The sequence below is a fragment of the Melanotaenia boesemani genome, chromosome 16 (assembly GCF_017639745.1).
Source record: "Melanotaenia boesemani isolate fMelBoe1 chromosome 16, fMelBoe1.pri, whole genome shotgun sequence".
Lineage (NCBI taxonomy): Eukaryota > Metazoa > Chordata > Actinopteri > Atheriniformes > Melanotaeniidae > Melanotaenia > Melanotaenia boesemani.
Genome location: NC_055697.1, coordinates 25,980,012 through 25,999,942, shown reverse-complemented (window position 1 = coordinate 25,999,942; position 19,931 = coordinate 25,980,012). Strand labels below are relative to the sequence as shown.

The following is a 19,931-nucleotide window of genomic DNA, read 5'->3' as shown; positions in this document are numbered from 1 at the left end:
ACATATCTGCATTTTTTAGACCAGAATGAATATGATTTTTATTGACCTGAGAACTAAAATTACAGTTTATATAATCCAACCAGTTGCTCACCATGCTATACTAAACCACTGGGTGCACCTTTTGTTCCTTTTTATTGGGCATTGTGAGCCTACTGCAACATCTGATAATAAACAATCAGACACATATTTCAATGAATTATCATTGAAATAAGAAACTCAAGCCTGACCTGGGGACAGTGGGGTATAATGGAACAGGATATCTACATTGATTGGCTACAACATTAAAACACTTTTCTAATGGTCTGTAATGTTCCCTTCAACCCACCAAAACAGCTCTGACTCCTTGGATAAGATGAAAGAAAAAAAAAAACAGCTGGAGCTGCCCTGTGGTTTTTGGCACCTGGTTGTTGGATACTTTGGATCTTGCCACAAGCTTAGTGGTACCTTTTGGATCAGGATTACTTTGTGACATCAGATTGAGAGCTTTATCAGATTTGGAGGTTGGCTCCAGTTGCAAACAATGATTATGAATTCTGGTATGTATGGTAAATACTGCAGAAATGACAAACACAATCAGGCAATGTAATAATCTTAAAATCAGGGGGAAAAAATAATTAAACGAGTAAAGACCTCAAAGATTAACATGTATGCTTTGCCTATACCCCATAGTGAAGCTTTTCCTTGCAGATTATAATCCAGATTACCTTTACTCGTTTAATATGTTGATCAAGTTAGTCACCAAAATCCAGAAATCTGGAATGGAAATAAACTGTTCGATATTAAGACTGGTTCAAAACCAGCACATGAAACATCAGAGCAGATTTTGTGGTGGAGCAGAGTGGTGGGGAAATAATTAGTCTGCCGCAACGTTTTGGAGGGATTTGCTATGTCATACATCAACATGAATGTCAAAGACTTCCCAGTAGCACACATGATTGTGACCACTGCTATTCATGTAATCTGTATGTAGTTTAAATTAGGTGCCTGAACGGTGTGTAATGGCATGTGTAAGAGTTTTCTGGCGGACAAGTCAAGCACTGTTTTGTCTCATGGCAGAATACACAAAAAGTATTTATGCATTTGGGTTAATAAATACAAATTACAAGTAAGTAATTCCTCTTCTTCAGATGCATGGAAGTGTAAAAATGGAAGTGATAGTAGAACCAAACAGGGTGAGCCTTGTGCTTCATCAAGCTGGAGATGACCCAAATAATGTCAGTCTTTGCTTTGTCAATAATGCAGCTTTTTAACCAACAATTTGTTGCACTGAAGGCTTCTATGTTCCTGAAAACCCTCTGCTCCATTTCAGGGATTGCTCCACCCTCTACTGGCGCTGTAGTCTCCCCCCCTCCCCCTCAGCGCTCACCTCTCCACTCCTCCTCATGTGTTTGTATGCGTCTCTGTGGTGGCTGTACACTCCCAGCAGAGCACCTATTAGTCTTGGCCCTTACAGACAACTCGAGTCAAAGATGAACCACGAGGCACTTCCTCTCGTAAATCACCGGCCCTGCACTAAGCTGGGAAACAGCTGCTAGCTGCTAGTTTGGTGGCTGCTCTTATACAACAGGGAGGGTGAAGTGTGTATGTGTGGAGGGAGGGTCACCAGGAGAGAGGGAGCTGGTGGGATACAGGAAGTGACCTTGTGACCCTGCCTGCTGGCCCTGGTGTCAAATTACAGTGCAGGAGGAGGGGAAGGGGGATCTTCATGCTAACTTAAGGTAGAGAGGCCCTGACACACAATCTACACACATACACATTTCATCAGGAGTGGCAGTCATACATGACAGCCAGGGAATACTATGTCAAGTCCTTCTGAGCTGATGAAAAAGTTGAGCTTATCTGGATGTAGAAGAACAGCAGTGGAATTGATCAGATGAGTTCCACTCCAGGGGGCTGGAGTAATTTCACTGATGATTTCTATGTTTAGCTGCAGAGTTTGACTAATAAGACAGGAGCACAACAGTCAACAAACATACACTAAAATCTGTACCTAAGCAGCCATTCGGACCAAAAGCAGGACTGGGTTAAACCAACCCTGAAGGCTGCTCGGAAGGGGTGTGTTGTTGAAAGAACTGGATAGGCATGAAATCTGATCCAGGAAGCCCAGTTTGAATGTGTTTAAAGGCTTATTAAAAGCCAAAACCCCTAGATAACAGTCTGTAACACTCAGACAGGATTCTACAATTCTGGAAAATTATCACTGCAGCAACTATTTTATTTGTTGTTTAAAGGTAAATGCGAAACACTGATTACAAAGCAAGTAATGATATTGTGACAAACCAAGCTGCACTGTAGTAACTTGGCAGAGGGTAACACCATGAAAGTGTATTTAGTGCCTAAAAATGCCTGATAGTCTCAGATTAATTTATGAATCTTTCTGGATCAAATAAAACCATGCTACTGAACTAACCCACGAATAAGACACTCAAAAGGCGCCCCTGTGGTAAAATCTGAGGTAGCGTAGTTTCAACATGTACAACACCATGTCAGTCATTGCTGGAATTTTTCACTTAAAAGACATGGATATTTTCTTAGAATAAGGTATTATTTTGGAGAAAAAAAATGCAACCTAGGAAATATATTTTTGTGTCACTGAACTACTTCCCTTAGCATGTCTTGATCATGTTGTTTCGTGTCATATCATCGTAACAACACACTAGCCCTTTTCACACAAAGACTGCACTATACCAGTTGTATTGCACCATATGCCACTATTGTATGCCTTTCTTCAATCAATGTATCCAAATGGAGGTGGCATGTCAGTGTGCACTTTCAAAGAGTGTTTCAGGTGAGGTGCTGATGTCTGTAGCTTTGTGTACCATTGTGCTGCCCCTCCGTGACTTCCTATGCAGATATGCATCAACTTTGTGCTCCCCAATGGGACTTCAAACCTTACAGACACAGCAGCTAGGTGCAGCAAAGGTGCCACAGTCCTGCCTGAAGTTAGCAAAATGGCTAATTTGAATGAGGAAATAATGCAACCACTTTTATCTGTGATGACTCCAATGTACTATTTGAATACCATTCCCTTTTTATTGGTGGTATCTTGTTTTCCTAAAGAGATAAGAACTTCAGTATCAGAAATAATGACATTATTTTATCTGAATATTGCTCAACTTCCCCTTATGTGTCATCATAGAGTAAGAAATCTGGAGAGATGTTTTGTGTTTCAATCATATAAATCGTTATTAACAGTTTCAAAGTTCTTAGTGATAATACTTGATTGGGTTTCCAGGATTTCATTGAGAAAAACTTGTAAATGGAAATGCATGGCTTGAAAAATTAAACAACTTAGCCCCAATCCCAATTCTTTCCCTCATCCCCACCACATTATCCTATCCATCTCTTTCATTGTTGTGCACAGGAGCCCCTTTTCTTTAAAGAAGAGTAATGGTCATCTAGCCACCCAAAAATGTTTGATGGTTCCTTATCCTTGAACCAAATAAGAATACCTTAACAATGCAAAATCAAGAGATATACACAAACTTTCAGCCTAATGAGAGGAATATGGGTTGGGTGAGTGTGCACTTTCTTCAGAACTGCCTTTATCATGTATTCAAGCCTCTTATGCTCTCTTAAAAAGATTTTAGCAGTCATAAAGAGCCAAGCAGGAGTCAATGAGTCTCACAGGAATGCTAATGAATCAAGAAATGTGCTTACAGTGAAGACATCGTCGTCACCCAACTCGCTCTCATTCTGGAGTGCTGTAGAGGAGGTTGTAGAGCCTACAGAAAGGAAAACACTTTGGTGAAGTTATATATATATATATATATATATATATATATATATATATATATATATATATATATATATATATATATATAAAATACATCTCTTATGTAATCACTTTACTTTCATTATGCATCTCCCAGTTGTTCAGGTTGTGCTTGCAACATAGTTTGAAAACAACAGAAAGCATGGTGTTTTGATAAAACTGGTTTTACCTGTGGATTGTGTTATGCTTTGAACCTCTCTGCACTAACTAGTGAACATGTCAGTCAGGAATTGGTTGAGTGTTTCTTATCTTCATGTGTGACATCTTGCTTCCTAAAACTCTTTCAGTGATTCTTTTGAAGAAGTTATCAATCTTTTAGTGATAGCTAGAACATCATGACACAGTCTGCCTTGACATTTTTTGTATGGTTACAGTCAGCACAGCATACCTTCAGCCAAGTCCTCAATTGCTTTCCGTACCCCCCTGTCAAAAGCTCTGGCGTCAGCTGGACTCTGGAAGGACAAGCCACACCTCCTGTCCTCCACCGTCCAGTGGTGAAATGTGGGCATTGCTATGGTGTACACAATATCCTTCCTCAGTGGACAGTCCAGGATCACCTGTGTATCCAGTCAAACACAACACAGTCATTTTTATCTCTGATTATTAACTCATTAGGACCTAATGTGTACATAGGAATTCATGTGTTGTTTCAGGTTTTAAAATCCCTACAATCAATGCTATGTCTGGGAATTTCTATTTTGAACACCATCAATAGTTTCACAAAAAATGAGGTCAGGTAGCCCTTGTACTCACATAGAAGACTGCAAGAACTAATCCTCAGGGTAAGCAGGTGCAGCTATTTTACATTTGCTCAGGAAACAATGAAACAAGAAGCTAGCACAAACTATGAGAAGTTAGCCAAGGGCTAATGGGAGCTAGAGGCTGCTCCCAAGGCTGAATGAGCAGGCATTAGCTCTTAGTCGTCAGGACTGGGCTAGTGAGTGGGCACTAGCTGCTTGCTTGGTCACAGGAGCGGCTACAAGCCCACAATAGCCCTGTCTAACCTCTCCATGCAGTATGTACTAATTTCTTGTTTTATGGTGAGCAGGAGATATAGGCAGGGCCAGATTAGCATATACATAAATTACCATTTCATATGGAAAGGGACATGGGTATAAAAAAAAAAAAACTAAACAAAACAAAACAACTACCCAAACTAGCAAAATTTTCAAGGGATTATAAGAGATCTGAAAAGGATTCATGACTGCTGGAGGGGAACTTTAATGAATAAACCTAATTTTAACATTCTTTCTCTCTCTTTTTTTTTACCTGCTTGTCACGCAGCCGTTCACCACGGATGAGGAACTGTGAGGTGCCAGACCCCAAAACTGGTGCCAGCTCTGTTGGTAGGAGGCGACACACCCCCACCCTACTCAGGGCTCCCCCATCCTGAGCCAGCCAGCCACCGCTTGAGTCGTCCCTTGTCATCACCACTGCTTTCACACGCACGATGTAGCTATCACTAACCATAGAGAAAGACAAAAACACTATTAGAATGACTATTACAATATGAGTGTTTCATGTGCACAGCAGGGGCGGTGATTGACCAACATGAAATCATGTTGGTCAATCACCGAAGGCAATCGCCCAAAGTATTGATTTTGTAATGCTAAGTCAATTAACATCCACAGTTAAATCAATGTAGGTCAGTGTATTTAACATACAGAATTACTAAATTTTGCATCTCATTTCCAAATACCACAATGTAATGTCCACACCCTTTGACTACATGGGAACCTGAAGGACATACCTGAACCTTACATTTGATCACATGAATATCATGAACTCAAATACAAGGCTAAACTGATATCTTACACAGTCCTATTCAACATTATTAGATTTCTGTTTTATAAAAGTACAGTCCAGTTTGCTTGTTTGGTCGTATGTAAAAAAAAACCCCCACCAAAATACAAACAAAAAAAAAAAAAAACAACAACAACCTGAACTTCCTTCTATGTTAAAACCAAAGAAACAAGAGTTTTTTTGATCAATTCTATCAATGCAAGGAACATTTAACTGAAAATTATTCAAATTCAAAGGATGTTTGTAACTATAAAAGTTATTTATGGTAAAAAAAAAAAAACTCCAATATCCTTATTTTCTAACCTTACTCCAACTTGTGAAAACTGGCAATGCTTTGAACTTAAGCTTGTCTTAATGCCACAGAATTTTATTATAGAGTTGGATTTACACCCTGACAGACTGTTTGAGGGCGTCGTTTGAAGTCACGACTTTGCATGGTCCTTGCAGTGCTGAAGTGGGAGGTGTTGCACTGGGACCAGTCAGCATGAAAACACGGAACCTCAAACTTTTAATATAAATTTGGCTTGATGTTACACTCTCTTGAACAGAGCTTCTTACTTTCAAAAAGACATGATCAATACATGACCACCAGAAAAATGAAGCCTTTCAATGTCTTTGTCCCACAGTCAAGGAGGTATATCTCATTTGCTACACATATTTTATTTAACACATTATGTGCACATATATTTAAAGATGTTTTAAGTATCCCTTTCTATTTCAACTCTCCTCTCCATCTTTTACTTCTGATCCAAAATATTCTCATCTTGATTAAATTAATTTGAAAAAAAGTTTGAAAAAAACTGCCAAAATCACAAGCATAAACGGATAAGTAGTTGTAGGCGTTCCACACAATACTGGCATAATCCAGTAATAAGGAAATTGTCTTCCAACTACAGACTATCCAGATTAGTTGACAGTGGACTGGAGCCTTGATCGGATACACATCATACACTCTTACAGATAATAGAGCAACAGTTTAGTCTTTGCAGCAGCACCAAACAATAGATGACAAAAACAGACAGGAGACAGCAAACTGGAGTCTGAATGGTATAAACAAGAGGCATTCTCCAGCATTAGCATGACAGCCACCACCCTCACAGTGACACAATGCACACGGTCACAACCCACATGAACCTTTTGACAAAAACAGGATGTAACTGTATATTCTATTGATGCCCGTTCTCTCTGTGCTTGCTTGTTTGCGTGTTTGTGTGTGCTGGGGGGTAGATGAAGACAGACATTAAAAGAGAGATGCAGGCGGAGTGGGAGTGAATGAGAGAGGTGTTATATAATTAGCTTACAGCCAGCCCCAATGATATGATGCATGCATATACACACATACACACACTCACACAGGTGGCAAAACTGGTTCACCAGCTCCCACCCACATAGATTCATAAAAATGACTGAATGACAGACTGACTGACTGACTGGATGATAGCAGACAAAAAGCAAAGCAACCACAGATTCACCCACAAGGTTTGTGCTTTCGTGTAACACACTAACACACATGTACACTACGTGAAATGAGACTTTCCATTTAGCCAGTAAAGGTTTGTTGTATTTGGACCTTATAGTTGCATAAGCCAAAATCCACTAGTATGTATAATGAAACACATTAGACCAAATTTGGAACTTCTGTGTTGTTACTGGAAAACTGTAGCTTTAGCGGTGCAGTTTGTGGGCAAATGTCATTTAATTTGTCATGTCAAACCGCAATGGGTGTGGGCATAAAGGCATTCAGGTTCTCTTTGCCGTGTCGGAAACTTGAAAAGCAAGAAAGGAAATAAAAGAAATTTAAAATAGAAAAAATGCAAATGATCTACTAAGCTTCCCACTAACAAACTAGCTTACAGTTACTAGTGAGAAGCTGAAGTTATTTTAAATGGTTAGAAAGCCAACCACTAACTGAGTTATGAGTATTTTTTTTATTTATTTTTCTACAGGTTTGATAACCAAGATGTTATCCAGTTCCATTAACTGTGGTCCCATTAAACTCTAGAAAGCGCTACTGTACAACTAACTTTGAAGCATTGAAGTTTGAAGCATCGAACAAGCTAATGCTAAAGATTGTGGCTTTAATTACTTGGATTAGATGGAACAAAATAGAAAAAAATGCTCCCTGCCCATATCTATGGTTGTAAAAGTGAATTGTATCTGTAATAGTGCAAAACCTGTAGACCAAAAAAGAGAGAAAAAAACAAACAAACTTTAAAGCGTGGCATGAATACTGCCCAAGAATTACCTCTCATTGCTAACTTTTATAAACGCAAACTAAACCAATATGGATTCAACCAAAATTCAAGTCATTACACTATGTTCTATTATTGGTCCAAATATGGCTACATGTCCTGGCTGAGTGTGCTAACGTTGGACCTCAACATGATTACAGCTCTCTGACTTTTTGAATAACGTTGGTGCCAAGTATGCTAACTGGTTAGCTTTAACTGAAAACTAATATCAGATGGATGCCATAATTTCTCTGCCAAAGGTGAGGCTTTTGTTAGTAAGATTTTTAAAAACACTACAAAATTCAAATAAATATTATCTGCTCAAGAGGCTGAGCAAATGAAGAACATCATTTTTATGCAGATACAGATACCTTCTTTAAAAGACAAGACATGGTTTCAGTAGACGTCTACACTTTGAGTGCCCTTCTAGTATGTGAAGGTTGTGTGCTTGTGTGTGTGGTTAATTATGGATGGGATAGCAAGCAAAGAAGGTCACTGAAATAAATTAAGACAGCCACCATTAGATTTACATTTCTAATGCAACTCCTTGGTTATTGTTCAGTTGAGTTAAATTGGATCATTTCTGTCTGCACAGCAACTGTAACTGAAAAACATTTGATTTAGAAATCCATACTGTTGGTTTCATTCAAACCCATTTATGACACATCCAGATATGGAACCACATATCCAAGCAACCCACATCAGGAATAACACCAAATTCTGTGCTAAATAAACACATGTGCTTTAAAGATACACGATCCCAGCTATCAACTCTCTGAGATGAACTTGTCACATTTTGGTCTGTCTTGTGACCCATGTTTAGAGCCCTGTCTGCCGACAGGCCCTGTAATCTGTGGTTGGAACACACAGACAGCCACAACCAGCAGCAAAGCACCACTCTAATACACTTGGGACTGACTACACATTCTAGCACAAATACACACACACATTTGGAAACTGTGAATCTAATTCTGTCCATGTGAATGTTGCATGAGGTACGGATACTGAAGAAAAACTTTGACGCCCGTTTTGAGGAAATATTATTGATAGACTATAGTCATCTGTTGGTGTGGAATTCACACAATGTACGAAAACTTTACACATTTTTATTAATGTCCCAAAAACAGGACAGTTAAACAACAAAAGCTCTCAAAAGCATAAATTGTGTTCCTGAATTTCAGCTACAGGCACCTTTCAAGATGTCTTTTAAGTAAGATAAAGATATATCAAGCATTGTTTCAAAATCTGTGTGTGATGACTAACATGAGAAGATAGAAGATAAAAGTGCTAACAATCTCACTGATAAGTAAAAACCAGGAAATTCATGATTCATGTTCTTTAGTAATTTACTGTGAGCCAGGGGACAAAGGTACGGGGTGTGTCTGGTTCCTACTTATTAAGAAATGCCATTTACTGCTGCAGCCAGCCAATCTTTTTTGTTTGACTTCCAGAGCAGTGGGTAAATGTGACGATTCACAGCACCACATTCGGCTTCCTGGTATGCAAACCGGCAGTTTCATTGAGCCATCTGCAGCCAGAACTCTCGTTTACTGAAAAACAAAATGGCACAAAGCAGTCATGTTTATTCCATGTTCACAGCCACCTTTATATTTCCTCAGTGGTAAGAATGATGCATGTTGCCACTGGTTACCGCTCAGCCCTACTATTTGTGCATCTTAGAGTTCTTCAAATTGCATTAGCACTTTGTTGTTGGTTACTGAGTGCAGCAAAAAGGAGATGGAAACATTCACTTCTCTTTCAGCCCCTTTTTGGCCACCTTATTCAAAGTTTACATGTATCACAGTTAGTTTAAGATTGTTAAGAATTAAAGATGCAATAGGGGGAAATTCATCCTTTCTCGACTGAAGGAATTTAAAAATTATCATGTGAAGAACCACAGGTGTAATTTCATAGCACCATCGCTGTGTTGATCTCCATCCCCGTGTTTACCAGCCGGTCCGGCCTTATGTACGTTCATGTGCCCTCCTTTCCTATAAGAGCCAGTGATCAATGGCTGCGTGTATTTTCGAAGCGAAATGGTGGAGAATGGAACAAAACATTCACCTGCAGACGACCATGATCCGACATTACCTCCAAAAAAACAATGGCCATTGGCAAAGAAGTTGTCGGATAAAGAAAGGGGCAGAACCCCGACTAACATTGTCCTTGGTATTTCCAAGGTGGAGAGCACTGCGAGAGCTGAAGAGGCTACAATTTCATTTGGAGCTTGCACTTCTTCTTCTGGAGATGTAAGTAGCAACATAAACATTATAAGTTACTTACTTCCTCACTCAACATGTTCCACAAAATGAAAGTATTGTTTTGCTAAGTGTGTTTGCACTTTGCAGATATTCGTTCACAGACGAGGTAAGTGGGGGAGGGGAGCAGAAGTAGAGGGAGGTGTGGCTCATGACACACTTTGTTTTGGTCTACAAGCAGTGCATAACAGCAAACCTTGCGGTGAAACAATTTAGCTTTTTGCCCCTTTAAGTAACAGCGATACTTTATACATCCAGAAATGTAAGCCCTGTCAATGGCATTGTGCCTATGTGGTTAACATGAAGCTGTAAAGTGAGATTCAATCAACGTGTCATAAAAGCATGTTTGGCTGCTTTTTTATATTTATTTCTATACCTGGTCCCCACCTTGTAAACAATTCCACATAATAAGGAAATGGTTTATGGTTTACTGACACCCGTAAAGTCTAAATTTTACTGCACCATCAATGCACTTTAATTACATTCTCCTTAAAATTTCTTTCCAAATGGTATGAAATTATTAATAAAAATAATGTTATTTATAAAAACACACTGAACAATAAACTATTAAAAGTTCTCTGAAACTGGAAACTGTGTGTGTAACAACACTGCAATAAAACAGTAAAGGGGAGTGGGAAGCTGGTTGGATAGGCCTGGAATCCAGCTCATGTGTGACAGATAAATGGGCCACAGGGCAGCCCAGTCATGTGTGATAAGGGTGGCTATACTTCCTGTGATAAAGAATGATTGGCCACGCCTCTGTCCGATCAACAGTAACCCCCCCCCCCCCCCCCCCATACATGCAAACACACACTTACAAACCCCTCTACACACAGCATTATGTTCTCTCTGCAGCAATCAGAAAGTGACTGAAGGGCGCTTCACAATCAGGATCATTTCATTATTGGTTTCTGACGCACTGAATGCTGACAGTGTCTCACAGCAGGGGCTGATACTCCTGCCACAAGGACAAGGGTAATGTCACATCTAGTGCTCAAACAAACAGCTGATTGAACGCTTTTCAAAATGTGAGAATTTGCTCACGTTGCTGTAAATTTGATATCTTTGGGTTCTGTCACTGCTGGTCAGACTAAGCACACAAGTACGGTTTCAGTTAAGTTTAAGTCATCTTGTGAAGGCCATTTACTGTCACACTGGCCACATAGTTCAAAGGCAGAGTGAAAAAACAACCTTTTGGTTTGGAGGTTTGCAGTTTTCTCACATGCAGCACATGCAAACTGAACGATGCTCATCAACAACTTCTTTGAAATTTAATGTACTTCATTTCTGAATCATGTGAAAAAGAGGAAGGAAGAGGAGGAACTGTTCAAACATGTGGGCAAAAATGCGTGATGTTAGTGAGACAAACACCAAAACACTCCTGATGGTTACATCAGTGCCCTGCATGCTGTCGCTGCACGGTGTGCGAGCGAGTGCATGAATTAAAAGCAATCAAAAGAAAAAAAAAAGAACATTTCTTTTGTTTTAACACGCTTTCATTCAGAGAATGAGGTAGCAAGTGGAAGGGAGGGAGGTGGGTTGAAGAGTTCATTCAGAGTTATTGACACAGGAGGCTCCTGAGGGGAAGTCTGATTGGCTTTCTGTCAATCAGCTGTAGTTATGTAGAACACTCACATGTTTGGGCAGCACAAGACTCAGGCAGCTAGTGTGAATGAGTGCGAGTGCGTCAATTGACATGAGAGCAGTGTTAAAGGATAACATGCCTTATGCAATGGACCAATCACAACGCGAGTCCAGTGAGGATGCTCCGATCAATCGGTCACAGATCGTTATCGGCCGATGTTCGCTTCAAAGTGGTGAGGATGGGCAAAGCTCTGCTGCAGATGGGAAATAAGCTAGTCCTGAAAACACTGTCTGTTTGACAGCAGTGGAATGACAAAGGAATAAAAACAAGCAGGCATGAAAATTTATTTCAATTAATGTTTTATGTAAATTAAGCTATTATAGTTATTCCTGACACAATAAGAAAAAAAATCCTGAAATTTTCCTAAGCATAGGCTGCAAATATAGTGGAAATAAAAATGCCATTTCAACATAAGTTATCAAATTGTGTTAGGTTTCTGTCAAAAGAAATGTAAATTTGATCTGTTGTTCATATGATGAATCAAATTATTTAATATGCAAATTGTAGGTTATGCAGTAGTAGGAGGAACACAGTCATTATTAACATAGTGCCAATTAAACAACAAACAAAAGGATGACGAAGTGCATGACCACATTGAACAATGGAAACTGAAACATTTCAATAGCCAATATTACAGCTACGTGCTCTTGGATGAGTTGTGGTAACAGCCCTGTGTGCACTGATGCACTCAGGCACATTTATCTTTTATTGATAAGTAAGTATTCTCTGCCAGGTGTGATAACGGTTTCATGATCAAAGCAACTTTATTATTATTATTGTAGATTTTACTTGGATGCATGAAAAATTAACTTTGTATTTATAAATGTAATCCATCATTCAGAATGATGATAAAGCAATTCCATAGTTAATGGACAAATAATTGGAATAGTGCAAGGGTTCTGTTCGAAAAACAGCAATGCACAAATGTTCAATTGACTCTGCAGCTCTTTGTTTAATATGAACTTTATTGAAATTAAGCTAATTGGTTATAAACCTCTTAGATAGCAGTGAAAAACCAACCAATGCCCTCTTTAATACCTTACTTTCACTAATTCTTTGTTCGAGTTAACGCTTTGGGTCAAGTGAAAGTGATGGGGGCTCTTTAATCCTCTAATAATCTATGATCGGACATCCGTCGCAGTGTCAGCGTTGTCTTTGATCAGGTGAACTTCGTTTACATAAGCTGTCAGATGCCAATGGTTTATCTTGTAATTGGGCAAACTGCGATCCAGGTTTAGGCACCAAACCAACGGAAAATTATTTGCATGTGGAACACTAGGAAGCCTGTTCTCCCAGGGTTTCCCTGGTTCAAGTATGTGGATATATTTACAGCTACACATGACAGGGTATATGTTTAGATGCCATTTGTTTGTAGGAACAAATGCCCTATTTCTTGGAAGTATCTGTTTGACGCAACTGCAGTTAAACACAATACATTTTTGTAAGAGCATAAAAGCTCTGGAGCTACTTAAGACTGAGAAACAAACTGAGACTACCTTTCAAATGTGTCCAACAAATTATCTTTCCAGTCGCTGCCATTAATAGAGATAAAACAAACAGGATTCATGGAAGAAAATTGGCCTGTCATCCGTTTTTAGACAGATTAGAAAGCATTATCAGAGCACAGTAGTATTATCCAACTAAGCAAACACACTGATGTACACAAAATGTACTGTATGTGCTCATTTAAATCAATTACTCAAGAACTATAGCACCAGACTAAGTGGAAATCTGATCCAGTTCCCGAACAAGCTAAAGTTCACAGAGTTCATTCGCCATGGAGCCGTGAAGACTTTAAAGTTTTCAGTAACCAACCTTGTGGATTGTTATACGGAAGGAAAAAATAGCAAAGTGAATGAAAACTCAAGCTATTATAATCTTGGCCATCTAGTCAGCTGATGAACAGAGATTAGTTTAACAAATAAATAAAAATTTAAAAAATACAAAAAAGAAAGAAAGAAATAAAGAAGAAGGAAAAAAAACAAAACAAAAAAACAAAAAGGCAAACAATCTGGGTCCATTGTTTGGACTCCCGTTATAAACAGCTTAGGCCATTATATTGCCTAAAGGCTCCGGATAGCAAGCAGTGATGAGCCTCTCTGTAAAACACAGGAAACACTGTGAAAAAGCATCTGTTCCACATGATGTGTGTGTATGTGTGTGTTTGTGTGCATATGCATGTAGAGGGGGAGTACAGAAAAAGAAAAAAATGCCAAGGGTCTGCAAAGGAAGTTCATCTGTGGACATGGTGGATATGTTCATATTCTCAGTGTAAGCGCTACTATGCTGGCCAGTTTGGTTATATGAACATTTCTGCTGTTTTCTCTTCTACTTTGCATTTTTTCTGGTTTATTTAGTTCATAAAGTAATAAAAGATATATGACAATAAATTAACTGTGTTATACTTTTACATTTGTACTCTCCTTATACATTTCACTAACCTGTATGATCCAATCACAAGCCTCAGGTCACTCCACTTCTGGTTTAAATACAAACATAGCTCACTTCTCTGCTCTACATACTGATAAAAGGAAAATTCGGTCTGCAATTGCAACATGTGGCGTTGTACTTTTTAAACTGGTGAGACATGGAAGTGCACCTCTTTTGCAGAATCTGCAACAACTGAGAACATACATTTGCATATTTAAACATCAGTTCTGGTACCACGACTTTAAACAAATTTGCTGCCAAAACCAGTTCTGAATGTTGTGCGAGTCATCAGATATCCCTGTCAGATCTGAGAGATCTGACAATATTTTGGACAATTCCGATTTCCAAAATTATCCAGATTAGGTCATTAAATAAATACAAGAACTGCATTATTTTGTATTTCCAACTACATGAAAATAAAGCTATGGCTAGCTAAATGGCTAGCAAATAAGACAGATAACTGTCCAGCTAAATATCTAGCTAGATGGATACTTTTTCTTTTAGTATCTTGGGGACACTGTTCTGTCACCAACAATACAACAAACAAATTATTTAAAGGATAAGGATTATTCTATAAACAAAAGCAAACACGGTTAATAAACAAGAAAACCAATGTGCAGACATACATTCCAGAACATACGTCAAAGTAGGGATCTGCTTATGTCTCACCATGAACATCACAAAATTTTGCATGAATTTATTTAACTGAATAACATGATAATGCTAGGTGTAGACAAGGTATGAAGTATCAGAGAGGAGTAAAATGATGACATAAAATGTTCATGATCAGTTTCTCAGAAACTGACTGATCAGCTTGCGTAATCCATTTTGCATTTATGGGATCAATCTTTATGAATATGTACCTGTACATTCAACAGATAAACATCTGTAAATTACGTCACAGGCCTGCTGGACTCTCGAAGAACCACGATCAGCAATCACCATGAGAATAATACTGCTGATAGGTTTCAAACTGTGCATTTGTGGCCAAGTGGCACAATAAGTTGGACCTATCAGTGTCATATACTGGCAGGTACAGGCTACCATGATTGGTGTAACAACTTCTATCATTGTCAGCACTTAAAGGAGTTAGTGTCTACGCTTACAGCGTCACATATCTGTACCTTTTAGCATTTCTGAATTAAAAGATATTTAAAGAAAAATAGAGAACCTCCTGTAAACTTTTCTTATTTAGTAAGGTGTGCTTATTCTTCCTACTAGGTTCAGCATGAGTCTGATTTACCACCTGGCTGTTTGAGTGTCAATGAATAGTTTGTGCATGAAAAAAGTGGATAAATAACATTCCTGCTCATTTTTCCCCAGATGATTTTATTTAACATAACCATCTTAGGCAAACAGAGGAAATCACAAATGAGTGACAAACCTCAACTCTGGCTAATAATAAAGAAAACGTTTTCTTGTCAGTTATTGTGGCATTTTGATTTGTTTTGGTGGTGTGCTGTTCCACTGCCCTGAAACTTTTCTCTTGTCAGACTCATTATGGTGTCAATATCGAATGCTGCTCACGTAGTAAAAAAAAGGTATGCAAGGAACAGGACAGTCCTGCTGAGGGAACATACAGACCTGCTAACTCCTCACTGCTGTGTTCTCCACTTGATGGGGGCTTTTTATTCAGAGATGGATTATATTTCGATGCTACGTTGACCTTAGCTGAATGTCACTGGTCATCTCCTGTCCAATACTGACTGCACATGCTGACCGTGCAGCAGCTCACACCAGATCAATACATCCTCTGCTCATGATGTGACGCTCTGTGCAGGGGAGGTCTTGTACTTTTCTCTAACAGGTGATAAATGTCCTGAGAAGGAGAAATGAGGCACATCCTGCCAAGTGGGAATATGCTGGCCATGGTTATAGTTTACTTTAGGACACATAGCTAACACGAGGCCCTTACAAACAGTGTAATTCTTAACATGGGGGGTAAATTTACTACATGGTAACATTTACATCCACAGCAAATAGACCACAGATCAAAGGATGTGCAAGTGAGAATAACACTGTGTTTGATAACCTTTACAGGTGAATGTGTGACACTAAAAGATATGAAAGGGTGTGTGTTTGATTTTCATGACCCTGCCTTAATCCCACAACTGTCTTTATTTATGATAAGAAAACCACATATAAACTAGTAGGTAACTGCCCACCATGTAATAAGACAATAAACTTGTGTAATTCTCCATCCAACAGGATTAAACCACAAACTATGGATGCCTTTACAGGTGCTAATAACTATAAAAAAAACAACCTAAAGTGTTGTAGTAACTCAAGTTTAAAACATTAGGTTCCATGTTCTTTTGCCATTTGAATATAATAATTTGTTATAAAAGCAGTACATTCTCCTTCAACTCTACTGCAGTGTCTAGTCCGAGGCTCAGGCCAAGCTAACACAGTAGAGAACAAGCCAAAGATAGATGACTTTATTAAAAGGGTTTATTTATTTTTGGACTTAAATACTGCAACTCTGATGACACCTCTGCAGCAGTTGGACATTTCAAGACTGTCTACATACTATTCATTCAAAACCAGACAAATGTACACCTGTCAATTTAGAGTTTATATCTTAAGTACATTTACTAATGGGATCAGGTTAAATAAAAGTTTAATCAGAAGCAAGAGTTAGTAAATATAACAGAAAAATGCATATACAAGTACCACTTAATAGAAAATTTAACAATGGCCTTAGTTTGGAGAAAAAAACAAACACCTTAGGAGGTCATGCAACATTTGGAAACAATTTTTACAAAATCAGTTCTGGGATAGTGAAACACACAACTAATCACATGAATCTTCATCAGTTTCCACTTCTTGAGAAGAACCTACCAACAATACCAGATCTTTGCTAGGTTCCAAGCAATCAGTTTGACGAAAACTCAATATTTCTGACTCATTAAGCTATTTTCATCCAGAGGGAAGTAGTAGAGGAGGACTAGAGATACCTAGGTGTTCACCTGGACAACAGGATATGCAAAACAGGCTGCTAACACAGAAAGGAGCATATTTTGCTTCTTGGTGAGTCAGTGGTGATGAGTGCTGAAATACACTAAACAAACAAGTCATATCCCTTCCATGGTCCTGTGATTTTTCATTTCTGAGTGTTCCGTTTTGTTATAACACTGAAAGTGTGTTAAAGAGCGTGTTGACTAAAACGCTCTGCTGCCAACTAAAAACCACTTGAACATTGTTCTTTGAGTATTTCTTGGGCGTGGTCATGTTTGCACATTGCGCCACGAGAAAAGTAAAACAATTTATCAGATGCATGACTCAGAACAAGGCCATAAAGATAGGCCTGTAGCAACAGCAAATGCTCCACAGCTCCAGAAGGCGACTTCTGGTTACAAGGTTGCAGGTAGCCAGTGTTTGCCTATTAGCACACGAGGAGGAACAGAGATCAACTATGGCTGGGTTTGCAGCCCATCAGCCCTGCCTCTTGTCTACCCGTGGAAGCGGGGACAGACACTCTGCAGCTGACTTACAGAGTATACGACGAGCAGGCATGAATGGGGACGCGCTGAAGGTTAGAGGGCTTTTATGAATGAGCCGGCGTCACGCCACCGCAGCGCAAACATCCCTGTCGGTGCCCTTCGCCCTTCCGCCCCCGCTAACAGATCTGCAAGGCAGTCATTCCCACCAAGTACAACCGCATATAGTCAGGCTAAGATGCTTTTGGTGACGATAGTGGAGGACATGATCATTTAAATGGCCGTTTTTGCATATGATGTTCGCAAAGGCTTGTCTGTATTTCTACACTCACAACCAGGTTCACGTATCCCTCGTCTTCACGTTCTGGAGATCTATTTTTTTTTCCAGGACGCACGTTCTAGGTTAATAAAAGCTACAGCTCAATTCATCACTATATGGCGCGTTTTTAGCTTCAAGCGCTTTCACGCAGGCCCACGGGTGCCATATAAACAAGTCGGTGGGCCTACACGTTCAGCAGCTCTATATACATTTCGCATAAGCGAACGCACAATTCGTTCCTGTGTCAGCCTGAAATGAGCACAAACGAGCTAAATCGACTGGAGTCAAACAGACACAGGCGCATTCCCCCGTTTTCTTCAGCCAGGACAAGCCGTCGTTTCCAGTCGGTATTTTTTATGAATGGAGCGCGGTAAGCTATGCAAATGAGGGCGATTGAGAAAGAGATGGCGGATGAGGCATATCGGATATCTCATATCCTGTGAGACTTCCCCCTTCGGTTGGAAGCAAACACACAGATGTGACCAAATAACGACGAAAAACCAATGCAAACAACGTCATTTTTAAAAAAAAAGCTGGACAGCACTCAGACAAATGGTTCGCGAGCTCCTCGCTGTTTGTGTGTTTATGAAAGGTGTAACTTCTAGGCGTGTTTGAGTTGCTAAATTACGCTGCGACAGGGCCTGCTCTCTCGCTTCAGATCCTTTCAGAAAATGTTTCCGATCCACCCACGCTTATTCCCCTCCTCCTCCCACTCCTTTGCCTTCTTAAGACTGTCTACGGCGCGGTGGGGGCTCTTTAAAAAAAAAAAAAACAACACAAAAAAAACCCCTCTCTTCTAAAGCACTGTCAATGCATTGCTCCACAGCAGCATCAAACACCAAAATTCTACCAAGCAAATAAGATTTAAGACAACGCGAAGAGCAGCGCTGTAAAGTGAGTTAGGCTGCACATTCCACCAAGTTGCCCCAATCACCTCCAACTTATAGGCACCGCGAGAGGGGGAAAAAGACAGACAAATAGAGATTTTTAAGGCACAATACTTACTCGTTTGGGTGTGTTTCTTCTATCATTTTTCCCGTTTCACCTCAGGTATTGTACCACGGCGGTTGCATACTTTTCACTCGTCATTCTTTCACCTCGGCTCTTCCGATTCTATCTCCAATTCCGCATAAATCCCCCCTGCGCCTTTGTGCGAGTGTCGGCTCTCTTGCTTGCTTTCGACTGGTTGCTTCTCCGTCTTCCTCTCAGTTAATTCCCCCTTCTTCTCCCACGGAGCCACCTTGTCTCTCATGAATCGCAAAGACCCTTTTCTATAACTTTAATACCCCCATCACATTAAGGAGATAAACGTTCCCTATAGCTACTGACAGTTTTGGTTACCGAATCCTTGTCCCCCCCTCCTTCCCTCCCCAAACACACACACACACACACTCTCTCTTTCTCTCTCTCGCTCTCTCTCTCCCTCTCTCTCTCTCTCTCTCTCTCTCTCTCTCTCTCTCTCTCTCTCTCACACACACACACACACACACACACGGACACACAAGGCACACACTCCGTTATTAAGTCCTAAGGCGCATGTTTTCACCGACGACTCAGCTTCCAGTTGTGCGTAAAAAAGCGCGTCGTCGCCGTTGCTACCGAGGGGTGGCCCCGCTAGAGCCCCATCTCTCACTACTCCATGTTGGATTGCAGGCAGCCGAGCAGCTCCAACGACGCCGGGGGGGTGCAGGGCGGAAGCGGTGACGTAGGTCTACATTTTGGTAGAGGGCCCACGATGGCTGCAAACCATGGTGGCCCCTGGTAAATTCAACCCACCAAGGCACCAACCCCCTCCTCACCGCACACCTTTCTCTTCCCCGGATCCTTGATCACAAATCGCGACATGTCCCGATCGTCCTCAATCTGACAAATTAAGTTCGTACTAAATACACCATGGAAAACGAGAACAACATAGTGATATAATAATGCTTGCCACTTGAAATTGGTTATATTGTCCCAATTGCCCAAACATTGTGTATAAACAATAATAATAATTCGGCTTTGCAGGGAAAAATGAGTGTTCAGATACT

The 19,931-nt window shown here is 39.9% G+C and overlaps 1 protein-coding gene across 1 annotated transcript in view; it reads right to left on the bottom strand.

The window, feature by feature from the left end:
• The window catches only part of LOC121655648 (sprouty-related, EVH1 domain-containing protein 2-like), a 28,346-nt gene extending 8,783 nt beyond the window's left edge, over positions 1–19,563 (bottom strand). The window contains exons 1-4 of the mRNA XM_042010430.1: positions 18,907–19,563; positions 5,045–5,237; positions 4,164–4,332; positions 3,661–3,725 (exon numbers count right to left, since the gene is read on the bottom strand). Coding sequence (XP_041866364.1) covers positions 3,661–3,725; positions 4,164–4,332; positions 5,045–5,237; positions 18,907–18,932 — 453 coding nt within the window. The 5' untranslated portion in view covers positions 18,933–19,563. The remainder of the gene's footprint in view (positions 1–3,660; positions 3,726–4,163; positions 4,333–5,044; positions 5,238–18,906) is intronic.
• Positions 19,564–19,931: the final 368 nt, after the last annotated feature.